The sequence below is a fragment of the Mytilus galloprovincialis genome, chromosome 8, assembly GCF_965363235.1.
Source record: "Mytilus galloprovincialis chromosome 8, xbMytGall1.hap1.1, whole genome shotgun sequence".
Lineage (NCBI taxonomy): Eukaryota > Metazoa > Mollusca > Bivalvia > Mytilida > Mytilidae > Mytilus > Mytilus galloprovincialis.
Window position 1 is genome coordinate 38,598,389 of NC_134845.1, and position 13,902 is coordinate 38,612,290.

At 30.8% G+C, this 13,902-nt stretch overlaps 1 protein-coding gene across 1 annotated transcript; it reads right to left on the reverse strand.

Annotated features, from left to right (window-relative positions):
* Positions 1-4,374: 4,374 nt before the first annotated feature.
* On the reverse strand, positions 4,375-13,902 carry LOC143043277 (uncharacterized). The gene is made up of 6 exons (XM_076215663.1): positions 13,762-13,902; positions 12,834-12,980; positions 11,828-12,053; positions 10,460-10,552; positions 8,451-8,546; positions 4,375-6,422 (listed from the first exon to the last, which is right to left on the reverse strand). Exons 1-6 carry the CDS (start codon positions 13,887-13,889, stop codon positions 6,102-6,104), a joined length of 1,011 nt encoding a protein of 336 aa, XP_076071778.1. The 5' UTR covers positions 13,890-13,902; the 3' UTR covers positions 4,375-6,101.

Below are 13,902 nucleotides of genomic sequence, written 5' to 3' on the forward strand. Positions count from 1 at the left end.
GCAACACGAACCCTATTAAAAATCCGTTACGCACGTGAAAGGAAATTATACGATACTTTATTTTCTAAAAACCAATATATAACAGAGGATATGAAATGGTTACAAATAATACATATAATTTTTTATCATTCGGTTATTGACTGTGATGTTTGCAAGTTTTTGCACTGCCTTTTGGTGTTTATACATCTCGTTTGCATTGCCGTGTCTGTCGTGACGTTTGTATTTCAACATTCTCTATGTATTACCGGTAAGTTATAACAATTTCGTTAACACAAATTACTTCAAACTAATGACTGAGTAACACAAACCCCACTAAAACGGGGGGGATCTCGTATGGTCCGGAAAAGGGTTGAAGATCCTGTTCCACATGTGACATCCGTCGTGTTGCTCATGTCATGTCCTTTCATGTCCGGTCGAAGTTTTTGTAAGATAAACTGATACAATACAGCAAAAGCATTATAAAAAAAAAGAATGAGTTGAACGGAAACTGTGTTGGACAAAATATTTTCTTGTCGATAATTTTCCATTGATATTATTTTTGTATCTGTTATAGTTTTTAATTTACGAGAAATAAAAAGAAAGGCGAAAATCAGTTCAAAACTTTGACTGTAGTTCACAACTCCTGTTAAAAGTCTATCAACGATTTCAATCATTTGACAAAATGATTACAAAAGAATACAAAAAATTAAGTTTTGATTATAAAAGAACTGATGTAAAAGCCCTATATAGGGTGAAAAAAGAGAACATTCAGAATTTTACCAAATTTGCTTTATCTCACAGATTTTAAAGAAATTAACTCAAATATGAAGTTTTATAAATATTTCATGAAGATTGGTTGAACTGATATGATGACTCAGCATAAATTCATAGTTTACAGTATGCATAGTTTACTTAAAGTCCTGAATACAAAATTAATTCATAATATTTGCATGTGTGTAAGTTAAATTGTTAAGAAGTGCTTATATATAATGTACTCTTCGCAGTCATTGAAACTCATCGATCCTTCCTGAATATTATTTATGGGGTGTTTGTGTCCTGTCAATAACCCAAAATTAACCCGTAACACCGAAATCTGGGTTTTTTTGTCACGACGGCATAAACAATATAAGGCTTAGCTAGAAATACAAAAATATCTCAGTAAAACTTACATTAGTGTGTTCTATCCTTAATATGTACTAAATATTCCAAATTGCTAGAAACAGCAGAATAATTTAGGAAACTTGAGGCCCCAGGGGCAAAAACATAGAAAATTGCATACCCCCTGGGTCATAAAACAAATATTTTAACTTGTAAATGCTATGATTTATTGATTTTTAAGTTCTTGATATAGAGGACAATAACTATGCTTGGAAGTTATGCAAAAATCAGATGTTAGCAGTCATCTCCATAACATTTTAAGTGAATTTGTATCTCAGACTTGTATCTGCATACATACAACTATTGCAAATATTGCTTTGTTTTAACACTCCTAGTATATTTATTAGGTAAATTATGTCAGATATATGGTTACAGATGATACTGTTGTGACAAGAATTCTAAACTCACCATTTGAGGTAGAAAATGTAAAATTTAATTGACAAATAGGCGTACAGTAAGATGTGGACTTGAGACAGAGACAGGATTGGATGCTTTATAGAATCTTGAATGTTTTAATGATTGACTGCTAAACATTACATTTATGGTATTCTGATATGCTTTCAATATGTTATCAAAACAGTTTTAATCAGGTTCGAGTAATTTTATATCAGAAAATATGCAAATAGGGTAAACTGGCAATAATTAAGTCTTGTTTTCAAATTCTTTTAAAAATTGAAACAGGGGGGAGGGAGTATAAAATGTTCAGTAAAAAAACCTTAGAGTATACACAGTGGTTTCTTCAAGGCTGTTATTTTGATAAATGAGTATTAATGTGAGAAAAACTGATTTTAGGGAGTTTTCTATTTCAATAAATGTTTGTATAGGTGGCACTTTGTAAACACAGCTGTTTCTCAAACCACACTTCTTTCGGGGAGATTTAGAATATTCATAGAAAATTAATTTTGTTTACATACTGGTTCCCAGTTATGCTTTCTGTGCTCCATCTCATAGAGACATAACTTTCATAGAGACATAACTTAGGAATGTTACCAGTAGATATACATATGCATATTGTTTACATTGAAATCTGTGATAATCCTTCATTCGAGGTAGGGGTAGTTAAGAAGATTAGTGTTAGTTTAAACTCTGAAAAGTTCAGGGCATATAAACGTTGAAAATATGCCGCACGGCCCTATATTTTGACCTTTGAAAAAATTGTAGTGCATATGAACTTTCAATTCTAGGATAAGATTTTTTTCAAAACTTCATAGTAAAAGTGGTACAGTTTTAGCCGTAAAAGGAGTTCCTATGGGAAATTGCATTGTCAATATTTACAGAAAGGCAACCTACAGTTGGTCAAAATGTATCAAGGTAAGATATAGGAGGTGATTTCAATCATTTTGATCATGTTATTTTCTGTTTTACTGTTTCCACTGTTACAGTCTCCGCAAATTAAACCACATAAAAATGTGTAAACATAGTCTTTAAAAACAACTATTGCTATACTGTGTTGACTAAACAGTTTCTTCTCAAGTATTTTAATAAACTTGCCACAAACTCAAAAGCAATGCTAAAATTCGTCATTATGGGGGCGATACCTCAAATAGAGAGTCATCTGACATTTTAATTAAATTCGACAGAAGGCAGATCTTAACATTGTCCGTATTTCTCTATCTATAAATAAACTCATCATAGATACCAGGACTAAATTTTGTATATACGCCAGACGTGCATTTCGTCTACAAAAGATTCATCAGTGAAGCTCGAATCCAAAACAGTTAAAAAAGCCAAATAAAGTACCAAGTTAAAGAGCATTGAGATCCAAAATTCCTAAAAGTGTTGCCAAATACAGCTAAGGTAATCTATGCCTGAGGTAAAACGTTTCATGAGTTTATACAGTTTTGTTCTATTTAAAAGGATTGATGCCATGTTATTTAACAGGTGGCATCAACGAGTTACTTTTTTAAAACTATATTATAACAATTATAACTTAATAATTAATTTAGGGTGATTTTGTTTAAATTAAGTTTCAATAAAGTCATTGATGTATGAAGAGAAGATTTGATGGGCCACGGACAATTAAAGACAACTGACTGGCAGAATATATATCATGACGGGCGAGGACGTTCACAATGTGATGACAAAATCAAACGATTCATGTGGACCAGTTGAGTAAAAAAGTATTCCAGCGATCGCATAAGTAAAACGTACAATGTAAGGTTGTTTTTTCAAGATTTTCAGTAGCCATAAACCATGAGTGTTTTAATCGTGACAATGTCTCAGTTTCTAAATTCATTATCCTTATTCTGTAAAACTGTAATACAAACTAATAATAATTTCAGTCAGAAAAGCGTTGCTGTGGAATTGTGTGACGGGCAGGAGGAGATAACTAATACTTCAACACACCTGTTATATTATTACTTCATTTAGACACTCGTTTAAATACGATCAATTCCGTTCCCCCATCTTGCCATTTTGAAAGTTATCCTTTCACTGGCAAGAAATAAAAGGGGCAGAAAATTTAGCAATCCCAATAAAGCCTTTTAACTCTTCTTTTAAATTGATTTTTTACGATGCGTACTGCTATCATGAGTTTCTTTATTTTTTCATTCTAAATTGACTACAGGTATAGGGGAGGGGTGAGATCTCAAAAAACATGTCAGGACCCTCTGGTCTTTGTTAGTCTTTAATTTTTTTTTAATTTGTGTTCATTTATATGTTTTGGAGTTTATTGTGACGTTCATTTTCACTGAACTAGTACACAATTTTATTTGGGGGCCAGCTGAGGCTCCCCTCCGTGTGCGCGAATTTCTCGCTGCGTTGAAGGCCCATTGGTGGCCTTCGGCTGCTGTCTTTTCTTTGGTCGGGTTTTTGTCTCCATTTCCATTCTCATTTTTTTTTCAAAACTCCCTCAGGAAAAGTTGGTCGCATACAATTTATCTAATTTGTTTTATGCCCATTTAGGTTTAAATGCTACTGTGTGTTTCCATATAATATTAGGTCAATTAATTCTAAAAACTTATATTAATTAAAAATGATGTAATAATAAAATGAAAAATAGAGAATTTACATTTGAACGGTATTTGACAGATAGCATGTTTCATGAAAAAGATTTATATATTTAGCCTAAATTTGGAAATCGTTTTAAGAAAATATGTCTGAAAATAAACTTGCGCCTCATTTTCATATACATATTCCGAATAACAATTTTCTGACAACATGTATCGGATGTTATTCTAAAAATGAAACAAACAACAATTTTTAAACATTTATTGTTATTATGTAAGATTGGATACTTATGTTCCATCACCAATTATGTTTTAATGATTTGAATGTAGCAAACAAAACAATGAAGTAATTTTTTTTCTACTATAATATTCTCATTTAAACAACAATTTTTGAAACCAAGCAATTATGTTTAACAAACAGATATACACAAATGTTTTACTAAACTCAACCAAACAATCATTTAAAAGAACAGATGTAAAAAAGAAATCTACAATATTCATGTTTTGATCACGTAAATATATTTTCAACTATGTTGTACCACATGCACCAAACAAGATAGACACCGTTGTTTTGTTGAAGCATTCCCATTATTGAAAATCATCTTGTCAATTTTTGTAATTCCTTAATATTAGAATACATGTGATTTTCTCCTGAAATCTTCGTTGATTACTTAAAAACGTATTCCAAATGAAATTAGTTATCTTGTTTATTGTCATTTTTTGTGTATTTATGTGTTTTCCGTTGATGGTTAAAGTTAAATGTAGAATCACAATATAAATAAAATAAACATTGGATATGTTTTATATGGTATTAGGTGATAATCCGCGTTTAAGAACAAATGAACATAACAAAAATCCTATAAACACAATAATCACGACCATCAATCAAAAGGGAAAGGTTATTGACCAAAGGCTATACGTCATGTTGTCAAGTCTAGTATTAAAATGAAGTTGCTATAAATTTTCACATAACGATGTTACATGTTTTTTTCAAGATAATTGAGTGATAACATCCAAACGATGGAGAGGTTTAGGAAATATTGATATGAACCAATCATTTACACTTTAAGGAGTACTAAAGAACAAGTGTTTGCCATATAAAAAAAGCCTGTCCCTTGTACTTCCACCTGTTTACCAAAATCTACCAACGCACTTAATCGCATTTCAAAATATTAGGGACTTTTCTTTTTGAATTGTTCTCAGAGGTCATTATTTTTGTGATTTTACTTTTAGGTCAATTGTGATGCCTATTTATAGACAATATGCATTATAACAATATACAGGACATTACAGATATATGGTGTTGTGTTGCATAAAAGTATACAGAAGTTATCCAATCCTTTTTTTTGTATAATATTTAAAATCAAAACATAAGATGGTCAGACTTGAATTAAATCTTCTTCATAATCTTTCAGGTGGAGACTGATATTTTTGAATGAATCTAATGACAATGAAAATGAAACTCCAACTATCAATTTTTTAGGCTAATTGTTAATAGCAAACAAATGCTCTCCCTAGGAGGTGTCTTCTATCATTTTGCATCTGCAAATGTAGTTAGTGTTTTTATATATATTCGTAGTTATCATGTAAAAAATACAACAAATATCATGTATAATACAAAAGTTGTATGACGAAATAACAGCCATCATGCAATAAAGTAATACATTTAACATTCATACATATGTTATTATTGTAACATATTGTGTGTTTCAAATTTGTTTAACTATCTGTACTAATTATTTAATATGTAATATCAATTTCACAAAGAGTTTTTGATAGTTTCTAGAATTATTATTTTTAATGCAGACGTTCCTATATACTAACGTCACAGATCACGAACCTTGGTTTCCAACTTTTACCTCTCAAACTAACAATTCAAAATATCAAGTATGGATATAATTAGTTTTATTCTTTAATTCGTAATCAATTCGCATAATAAATAAAAAGCGTGTTAACAGCCTAATTTGTACAACCAGTATCTTATCACAGACAACTGTATTCAAATAACACAGGATTTCAAACAAATTGTTCTGCTTTTTTCCAGGATGCCTGTGCAACTCCTTTATAAAGTAAAGGTCCATTTCTGTGTAAAAACAGTGCTGGCCAGACGACATACACTACTGTATCCCCACTCTTAACAAATTCTTTATACGTATTCTTGTCCAACGGTATACCTGCTTTCAAATCGTGATCTAAATACATTACAGGTTCCTGGATCGCCATAGACCAGCAGAGATAGACACATTTTTCAAAAAATGTCGTCTCCATCAACAGCTGGGTAACATTTTCCTGCTTGTGATGGTAGTCCCAATCGTTCAGTATATTTTTGCACACTATCTAAATAAAACATTAGGAATTTGATTATGCATAAGTGTCAGCTGATGGTGTTATACTATTTTGAAAGTATACAAGTTCTCCCTCACAAGTCAATAGCTACGAGATGCATAAAACATTTAAATTATTATTTGTTTATGTTAAATCATTGATGATAGTGAAATATGAAATTTTAATTCGCTATAAGCAGTCAGTATGGTTCAGTTTTGTCAAAAAAACTAAGAAACAAAGATGATGAACTATGCACTTGCAAGTGAGCATATTCGACCTCATTGAATCCGGTTTTTGTAACCTTAAAATTAAAATCAAGCAGACATAGAAGAATCCATTTGCACGAGGTCCATATATATATTCATGTTTATGTTTATGTTTATATTAATATCATGTTATATGACCTCCGTTGTTTTCGCGGTCATTTCGATAGTTGATTAGATGGCGTCTAAACTAAAATACACACGAAACGAACTACATATTATCCATGCCATGCCCTGTAAATTGTGTATTTTAGACGTTATATAATTAGAATAAATGTTTTACATTGTTATAAAGCTAATGTGAGAATTTAAGTCAAATCGGTGCCCTTTTAAAGCTGATTAGCTATCAACAATAATGATATATATTTAGAAATCACTTTGTTGAAGATAATACACATATTAATATGAAATGATAATAAAGAATTTCCTTAAAGTCAAGAAGAACTTTTAGAAAGATGAATGGTTAGAATGATATCACAAAATAAGATGCTTGATAGTGTAAGAAAAACACCGTTGACAAATCCATTCTGCATTTTCAATTTCCCTCCGATGTCAAAAACGCTATATTTCTATTTCTTAGTAATTGTTGAAATTGGGGATTTTGTTATGTCAAATTCATTTTCTACAGAATTATTAAGATTTTGGAAATTTTATCAAATTAAACTAAAAGTTACATTTTGCAAAAATTTTGCCGTTTCAATCATATTGTTTTTCACAAGTCTTGTTTTAATTTATTTTGATACAGTTAAAACGTATGTTAAAAAATCACTGAGGACAAAGCAATATAGAGGTGAAACTAAAATTGGTACGATTCAAAACACCTTCATGTTAAGTTCTTAAAGGTTAAAGTTTTAAAAGTATTTTTTTACTTTCTTTATTTTTAAATATCATATGCAAACAAAGAGGAAACTCGTGGTGCAAGATCTGACATATTTAGAATTCGTTTTTCAGCCACTGTCACGAATTGGTTGACCGACACAAAGTGTCAGTAATCCCAACTAATTAGTGACGTGTTTTCACGATCTCATATCTTTATTTAACTGTATAGTCGACTGCTTAAGAATTGTACCGATGTCCTTTTCTAAATAGTGATATTGTGAGTGTGTATTTGCATGAGAAAGTGACGCATTTATCACATCAGACACTTATCTTGGCGACGCAACAATTCGCTCCTTTTTGGGGTACATGCTATTCACTCGGTTTTGTGACCTTGATCGATCTTTTCCAAATTACTTTACGAGATTTGAAGATTAGTACACTTCTGTCTCATTAATTTAAGAAATCATAATTTGACTGATAAGGTTTTAATCAATCTGTAAAAAGACTCACAGCTTATAGATGTGTATGTTTTTTTTTTATTATCTTCAAAAAATAGGTGGCAGGTGCAACAAAATAATTATTATTATTATTAAGTGGTATGTAATGTTATGAATACATGTATTTCAATACGTTAGAGAAAAACAACTTCTATCCAATATAACAGAAATCGATACAAACGTCCTCTTAGCTGCTTTGTTACCGACTTTTTCTGATATTGTGCTCTTAATTCATTTGTGCATCTGATTTTCCTTCGTTTTGGTTACTTTTTAACCAGATGTTAAATGTTTTAAACTGCAATCGGTATTTATCGTAACAATGAAATATATCAATAAGTAATCAAGTTTCCAACTTTTTAAACCAGTACTTTTTTTTTTTAAAGAAATCAATTACTATAGTTAAAATTAAGAATGAAAATGGGAAATGGGGAATGTGTTACATGTTTGTATGATAAAATTACCTTTTCTTCGTATAAATACTTTGCGAAAGCTTCAGAATTTGCTCTTCTGTGAATGGACGCCTCTCTACATACAGGTAAATTTGCAATTTCCTCCTTCTTGGAAAACAAAATGTTAAAGTAATCAATCAGTCATTAGTTATCTATATCATGATGATTGAAATTTTTAAGGGTTTGCTAAATTCATGAAATTGATGAAATCCGTAACTGCTTTTATTGTGCAAATTATTGCATTTCACTTTGCTAAAACACTATCAGTTGTATTTATTGTTTTTTAAAAGCATTTTCAATCTTTAAAGTTTGAATCTTTTTCTACGGTATCAAAATGTTTTACAAAGAGGTGGTAAACCCCATATAAAGCTAAATACCGACACAAGTCCCATATCGGACAAGTCCCGCGAGGGAAAGTTGAAAAGAACTTTGAAGAAAACGTTCTAGAGTACGTGAAACTCCTACAAGTTAAGAAACGATAAAAGTAGTGGTAATTAAAATGTGCCAGAGCTCCCAACTATTCTACATCTCTCATATTTTTCCTTATAAGAGTGGTAAAATATACCAAGGGACAATCACGACTGAAAGTGTCAACGTATATAAAATCTGACCACAAAATGGAACAACAACGATCAGCCCTGCGTCAAAAAATATGAATCAAATATTACAGATAGAAAACAGCCAAAAGGTAACTTTGCCAGATTGAAATGCAACCATAATTTCGATTTTTTTTTAGTTTTTAATTTAATACTTCCTAAAACCAAATTTAGAAAGTTACCTATAAAACAAAGCAATATAATCAAAGCTCTGGGCACTACGCGAATAGCATCTTTAGTGAACTGATGGTCCATTAGAAGTAGTACCTAGCTATAGTCGGATACCGATCTAAGAATGCATATGGTCTTAGTGATAAACTAGAGATTTGTTTGTATGTCAACATTGGCATTTTATTCAATCTAAGAAATAATAGTTCACTGTAAAAAAAAAAAAAGATGTCACGATGGGAACAGATGAATATGACCTTACACGAAAGATAACCTTAAAACTGTTTAAAATGTACTCGTAGTTTTCAATTGTAGTGTTCTGAAAAAGGTGAATATCAGGACCGAAAATAACAGATGATGACACTAAAAGCAAGCTCGGTGACGTATAGCTGTTTTATACTTTGGCAAAATAGCACGGTATAAACTATCTTTTGTGAAAATATGAAACAATTCCGGCATTTTCAGCTCATACTACAATAGTACCTTATTTGCACAAAACAAATTGAAAGCCTGAAAATATGTGTTATCTCGGAGCAATAAATGAAACTTTTTAATTTTGAAATACTAAGGCTTTTCTACCTCAGGAATAGATAACCTATGCCGTGTTTGGCAATTTTTTTAAGGAATTGTTGGTCCTCAATGCACTTCACCTGCGGGTTTGTGTTTGTGTTTTTTTTTTTTTTGGGGGGGGGGACATTTTTTATTCAAGCGTCACTGATGAGTCTTTTGTAGTCGAAACACACGTCTTGTGAGAATTTAAAATTTCAATCCTGGTATCTATGATGAGTTTATTTACAACCACCGGATGGATGATACTGTTGGTTGAGTTTTTATTCCCCTAGGTGATCACCAGCCCAGTAGTCAGCACTAATGCGTTGACATGAGTTATCATTGATATGGTCAAAATTATAAATTAACTGTTTACAAAACTTTGCAATTTTTAAATACTAAGGCTTTCCTCATTCCGGGAAAGATTACAGTAGCTGTATTTGGCCAAATTTTTTAGATACTCAATGCTCTTATACTATTATTTGTACTTTTTTTAACATTTTTTCACAAGTGTTGATTATATCATTACATATGAAAAAATACATATAAAATCTAATAAATACTCAAATGCTAAATGATTTCTGCTTGACCATTAAGACATCATATTTTATGTTAGTCGGGACGCAAACAATCTTATGCATGTGTATCTGTCTAAAACTGGTAACATGTAACAAGAAATGTTGTAGAATTGAAAGTAAACATACATACTGACATAGGACTCATACTCATCGTTTCTGCAAACATCATTCCTAGTTTTTGTAACTGTTCGTCTGCCATCTCAAAGCAGTCTTTATAACAACACTATAAAACAATGATAATGACAATCAAGCTCTTTATAAAAAGAAATAATTGTACAATTTTTGCAAAATTTAAGTAAAGAAAGTGATTTGAAATGTTCTCCTATTTTGTAATTGCAAAGGCGAAAAAAGATTTCTAGACAATTTGGTTTTCTTGATAAATCTTTTATATTTATAAGTTAATTTTAGACTAACAGAAATAAACATAAGAAAAAACTTTCAAAGGTTTCTATCTTTTTATTTACTTCTATAATTCAGTGTTGCTACGCTGAACTCCAATAACAAAAGGTAACCAAAGGTTACGGCTTTTAAAGTTTTAACGGTTTTTTTTTAAGGGAGGGGATAAGGACAAACCCATGTTCATCATCATTAAGCGTGATTTATCAATACTGAGAAATGTTACAACTTCAGGCACCTTGTAACACATCTAGCTTCCAAAAAGTTTCTTTGAAACAAATATGAACATTGTATATGATTTATGAAATATTATTTCTATAATTCAATTATATATTCTAAATTATTTTTAAACATGATATCTTCATTGTGCTTTAGGGACTTTAAAAGGTTTTTTTGTCAGTAGTATTTTCGGCAAAAAATATATCTTGTATAAAATAAGTTCATTAATACAAATTTTTTTAATATGTCTCTTATTGCTCATTGATCTGCATGAAACAATAATATTATAACAGTAGATGGCAAAACATAAATGCACTTCAAAAAATCAAAACCCAGGAGTTCAATGTTGTCAGCCTTTAATTTTATGAGAGTATTGGATACTGTGTTTTGTTTCAGTTTCGGCAGGGGAATCTGCATATCTTTGTAATTATTTGGATGAACATAATATTTTAACAGTAAATTTAAATAATTTTCCTTTTATTCGAAAAAAATCTAAAAGCTTTAACAAAAACTTGCACTATTTGCAAATAAGTTATGTAAAGCGGAAAAATAGTTTCATATATATTTTATATACATGTACAAATTTCTATAGAAATAAGTGTTGGAAAATGCTGAAATTTTTCAGTCCCTACATCTGTACATGATTTTTTTTTTATCTAAGACAATATGTTGACCTATGTTTTTTTTAACTTATGTGGCAATTTACTTCTGTTTTATTTACGTTTGTCCAAAAACTTTTAATCATATATGATATGAAATATCCAGTAGGTGATACATTTTGATATGCTATTTATTTTATCAGCTTTATTGAAGTTGAGATAGATAATCTAGAAATCTAGTAATCAAAATTTTTAATTGAGCCAAGTCATAGCTTATTATTTACTTTAAGTAATCTGTGAAGATGGCGTATCAGGATTTCCTCCATTTCAACATCTTTCAAATCACCATAGTATTTCTTCACATTTTGCACATTTTCCATAGCGTCGGTCCATTCATTATCATACAATTCCCCATACTTCTCACCAATTTTCATAGGTCGATTTGGGTCTCCAAGATCAGTAATAGATGGGTTGCCTTTTGTTAACTTTTCTCCGGCAACACTGCTTAGCCTAAATGAATAATTTATGGTATCAAAGTTAAAGAAATAATAATATCATTAATACTATAACAAATACTGAGTCAGAGCATAAGAAGCAAACCAAGACGCTTAACGATTTTTTTTACTAGTAGTTGACTCATTTATAGACATTATTTTAAGCTGCACTGCAATGAAGTAGTCAGTGACCACTAATCTCCCTTTGGCAGATTAAATGATGTAATATTTTTATAGATACAGATTCTTTTCACGTATATGGAAGCCGTTGTTAAAGAGAAATATATTATACGTCCTGTTAAAGAGAATTAATGCGTAAGTTACAACTGAAAGACAACTTCGTTATAGATTCCGAAACCGGTACCAATGTATTCATTGATACCCTATGACATAAAAGCCTTGAGAAAATATGCACGCTAAGGTAAGTGTTATTGTTTTGTTTTACAGTTTCTGAGGAGGAAGCTATGGGCAACTATCTTATGCTTCAATTTATATTGTTCCCCTTTTTATATAACATTACACAAAACGTAGCAATTATACAATGCCAAGTATGTTCATCGACGTTAAGTTGCATGAATTAAATAATATACGTACATTATCAGATAATATGAACAATTGATTATAATGCGAAACACGCTTTTCGTCCCGTTTCTAAGGCTCTTGCCTTTTTGTTATTTTTGTTATTTTTTCTTTAATGAATATTATAAATAGGAGCGGTTTAGGTTTTGACTTATTTCTTAAGAATAGTAATTAAATTATATGTTCTCTTTGTAAAGCATGTTCGTATTGTCCAAACCTAGTCTGCAGGTCATCCTTTTCTTTTCTCAAAACTTGTATATCTTTTTCAAGATTGAAATTGTTGGACTGGAGATGAAGTAGTCTATGCTTCGTTGACTCTAAGTCTTGCTTATTTGTCGTACAGTCTTCATTAAGTTTAAGGGCTCTACAAAATATGTTTACTAGTACAATACAAGCTTTTATAACAAAAACAACTACGGAAACATAATAGTTTCATTCGTCTTGCACCTTATAATATTCATCAAATTTTATGTTGTGTTTGTATTAGTTATACTGTTAGTAATAATGTTTCAGTATCAAAATTGACAGAAATTTTTTATTAAGTCGGTAATGAGTTGTGCGACAATTTGAAATTTTATTATAGTTCATATAACTTTTTTTTAATCTTTTATATTATATATGAGGATAACGTTTGTTTTTATAACCTGTTTTCGTAAACGCAAGTAAATATGACATTCAAAATGCAAAACTCAACGAACACTCACTACCGTTCTATAAAAAGAAAAAAAACTACTTATAGACAAATAAGTTTTCACAAAATAAGAAAAAATTCACGGGGATCTCAGTTGATCCGAAGGTCTAAGCAAATTTTTGTTCCTCATGTTGCAGCAATGGTGTTGCTTATCATGCTCATGTAGAATCGAAATACGGATGAGACCTACCAATTAAGACTTTTCAGCGTTTGTGTACTTACACAAGCAACACGACAGGTGCCACATAAGCAGTAGGGTTTGCTTACCCTTTCGGGGCACCTGTTGTCTAGACGTTAGTTCTATACGATTTGTTTAATGCATAGAAAAGAACTTGCCTTTCATGTACAACCACTCTGTGAATATCAATGTTTCTATTTTGGGGAGAAATTGCAATTTCCGACTAAATATGATACACTAAATTGAAATACAAACTTTTCATTATTAAATGTTTACTTAGTTTTAATGCTGTCTTTTTCTTTTGTTAATAACTGCATCCTTTTATCTCTTTTTCCAATTTCGGATTCTAACTTGAGTATTGAGCCATTCAATTGCTCAATGATGCTGTCTCTTGTCTTCAACATACCCTTCTGATTT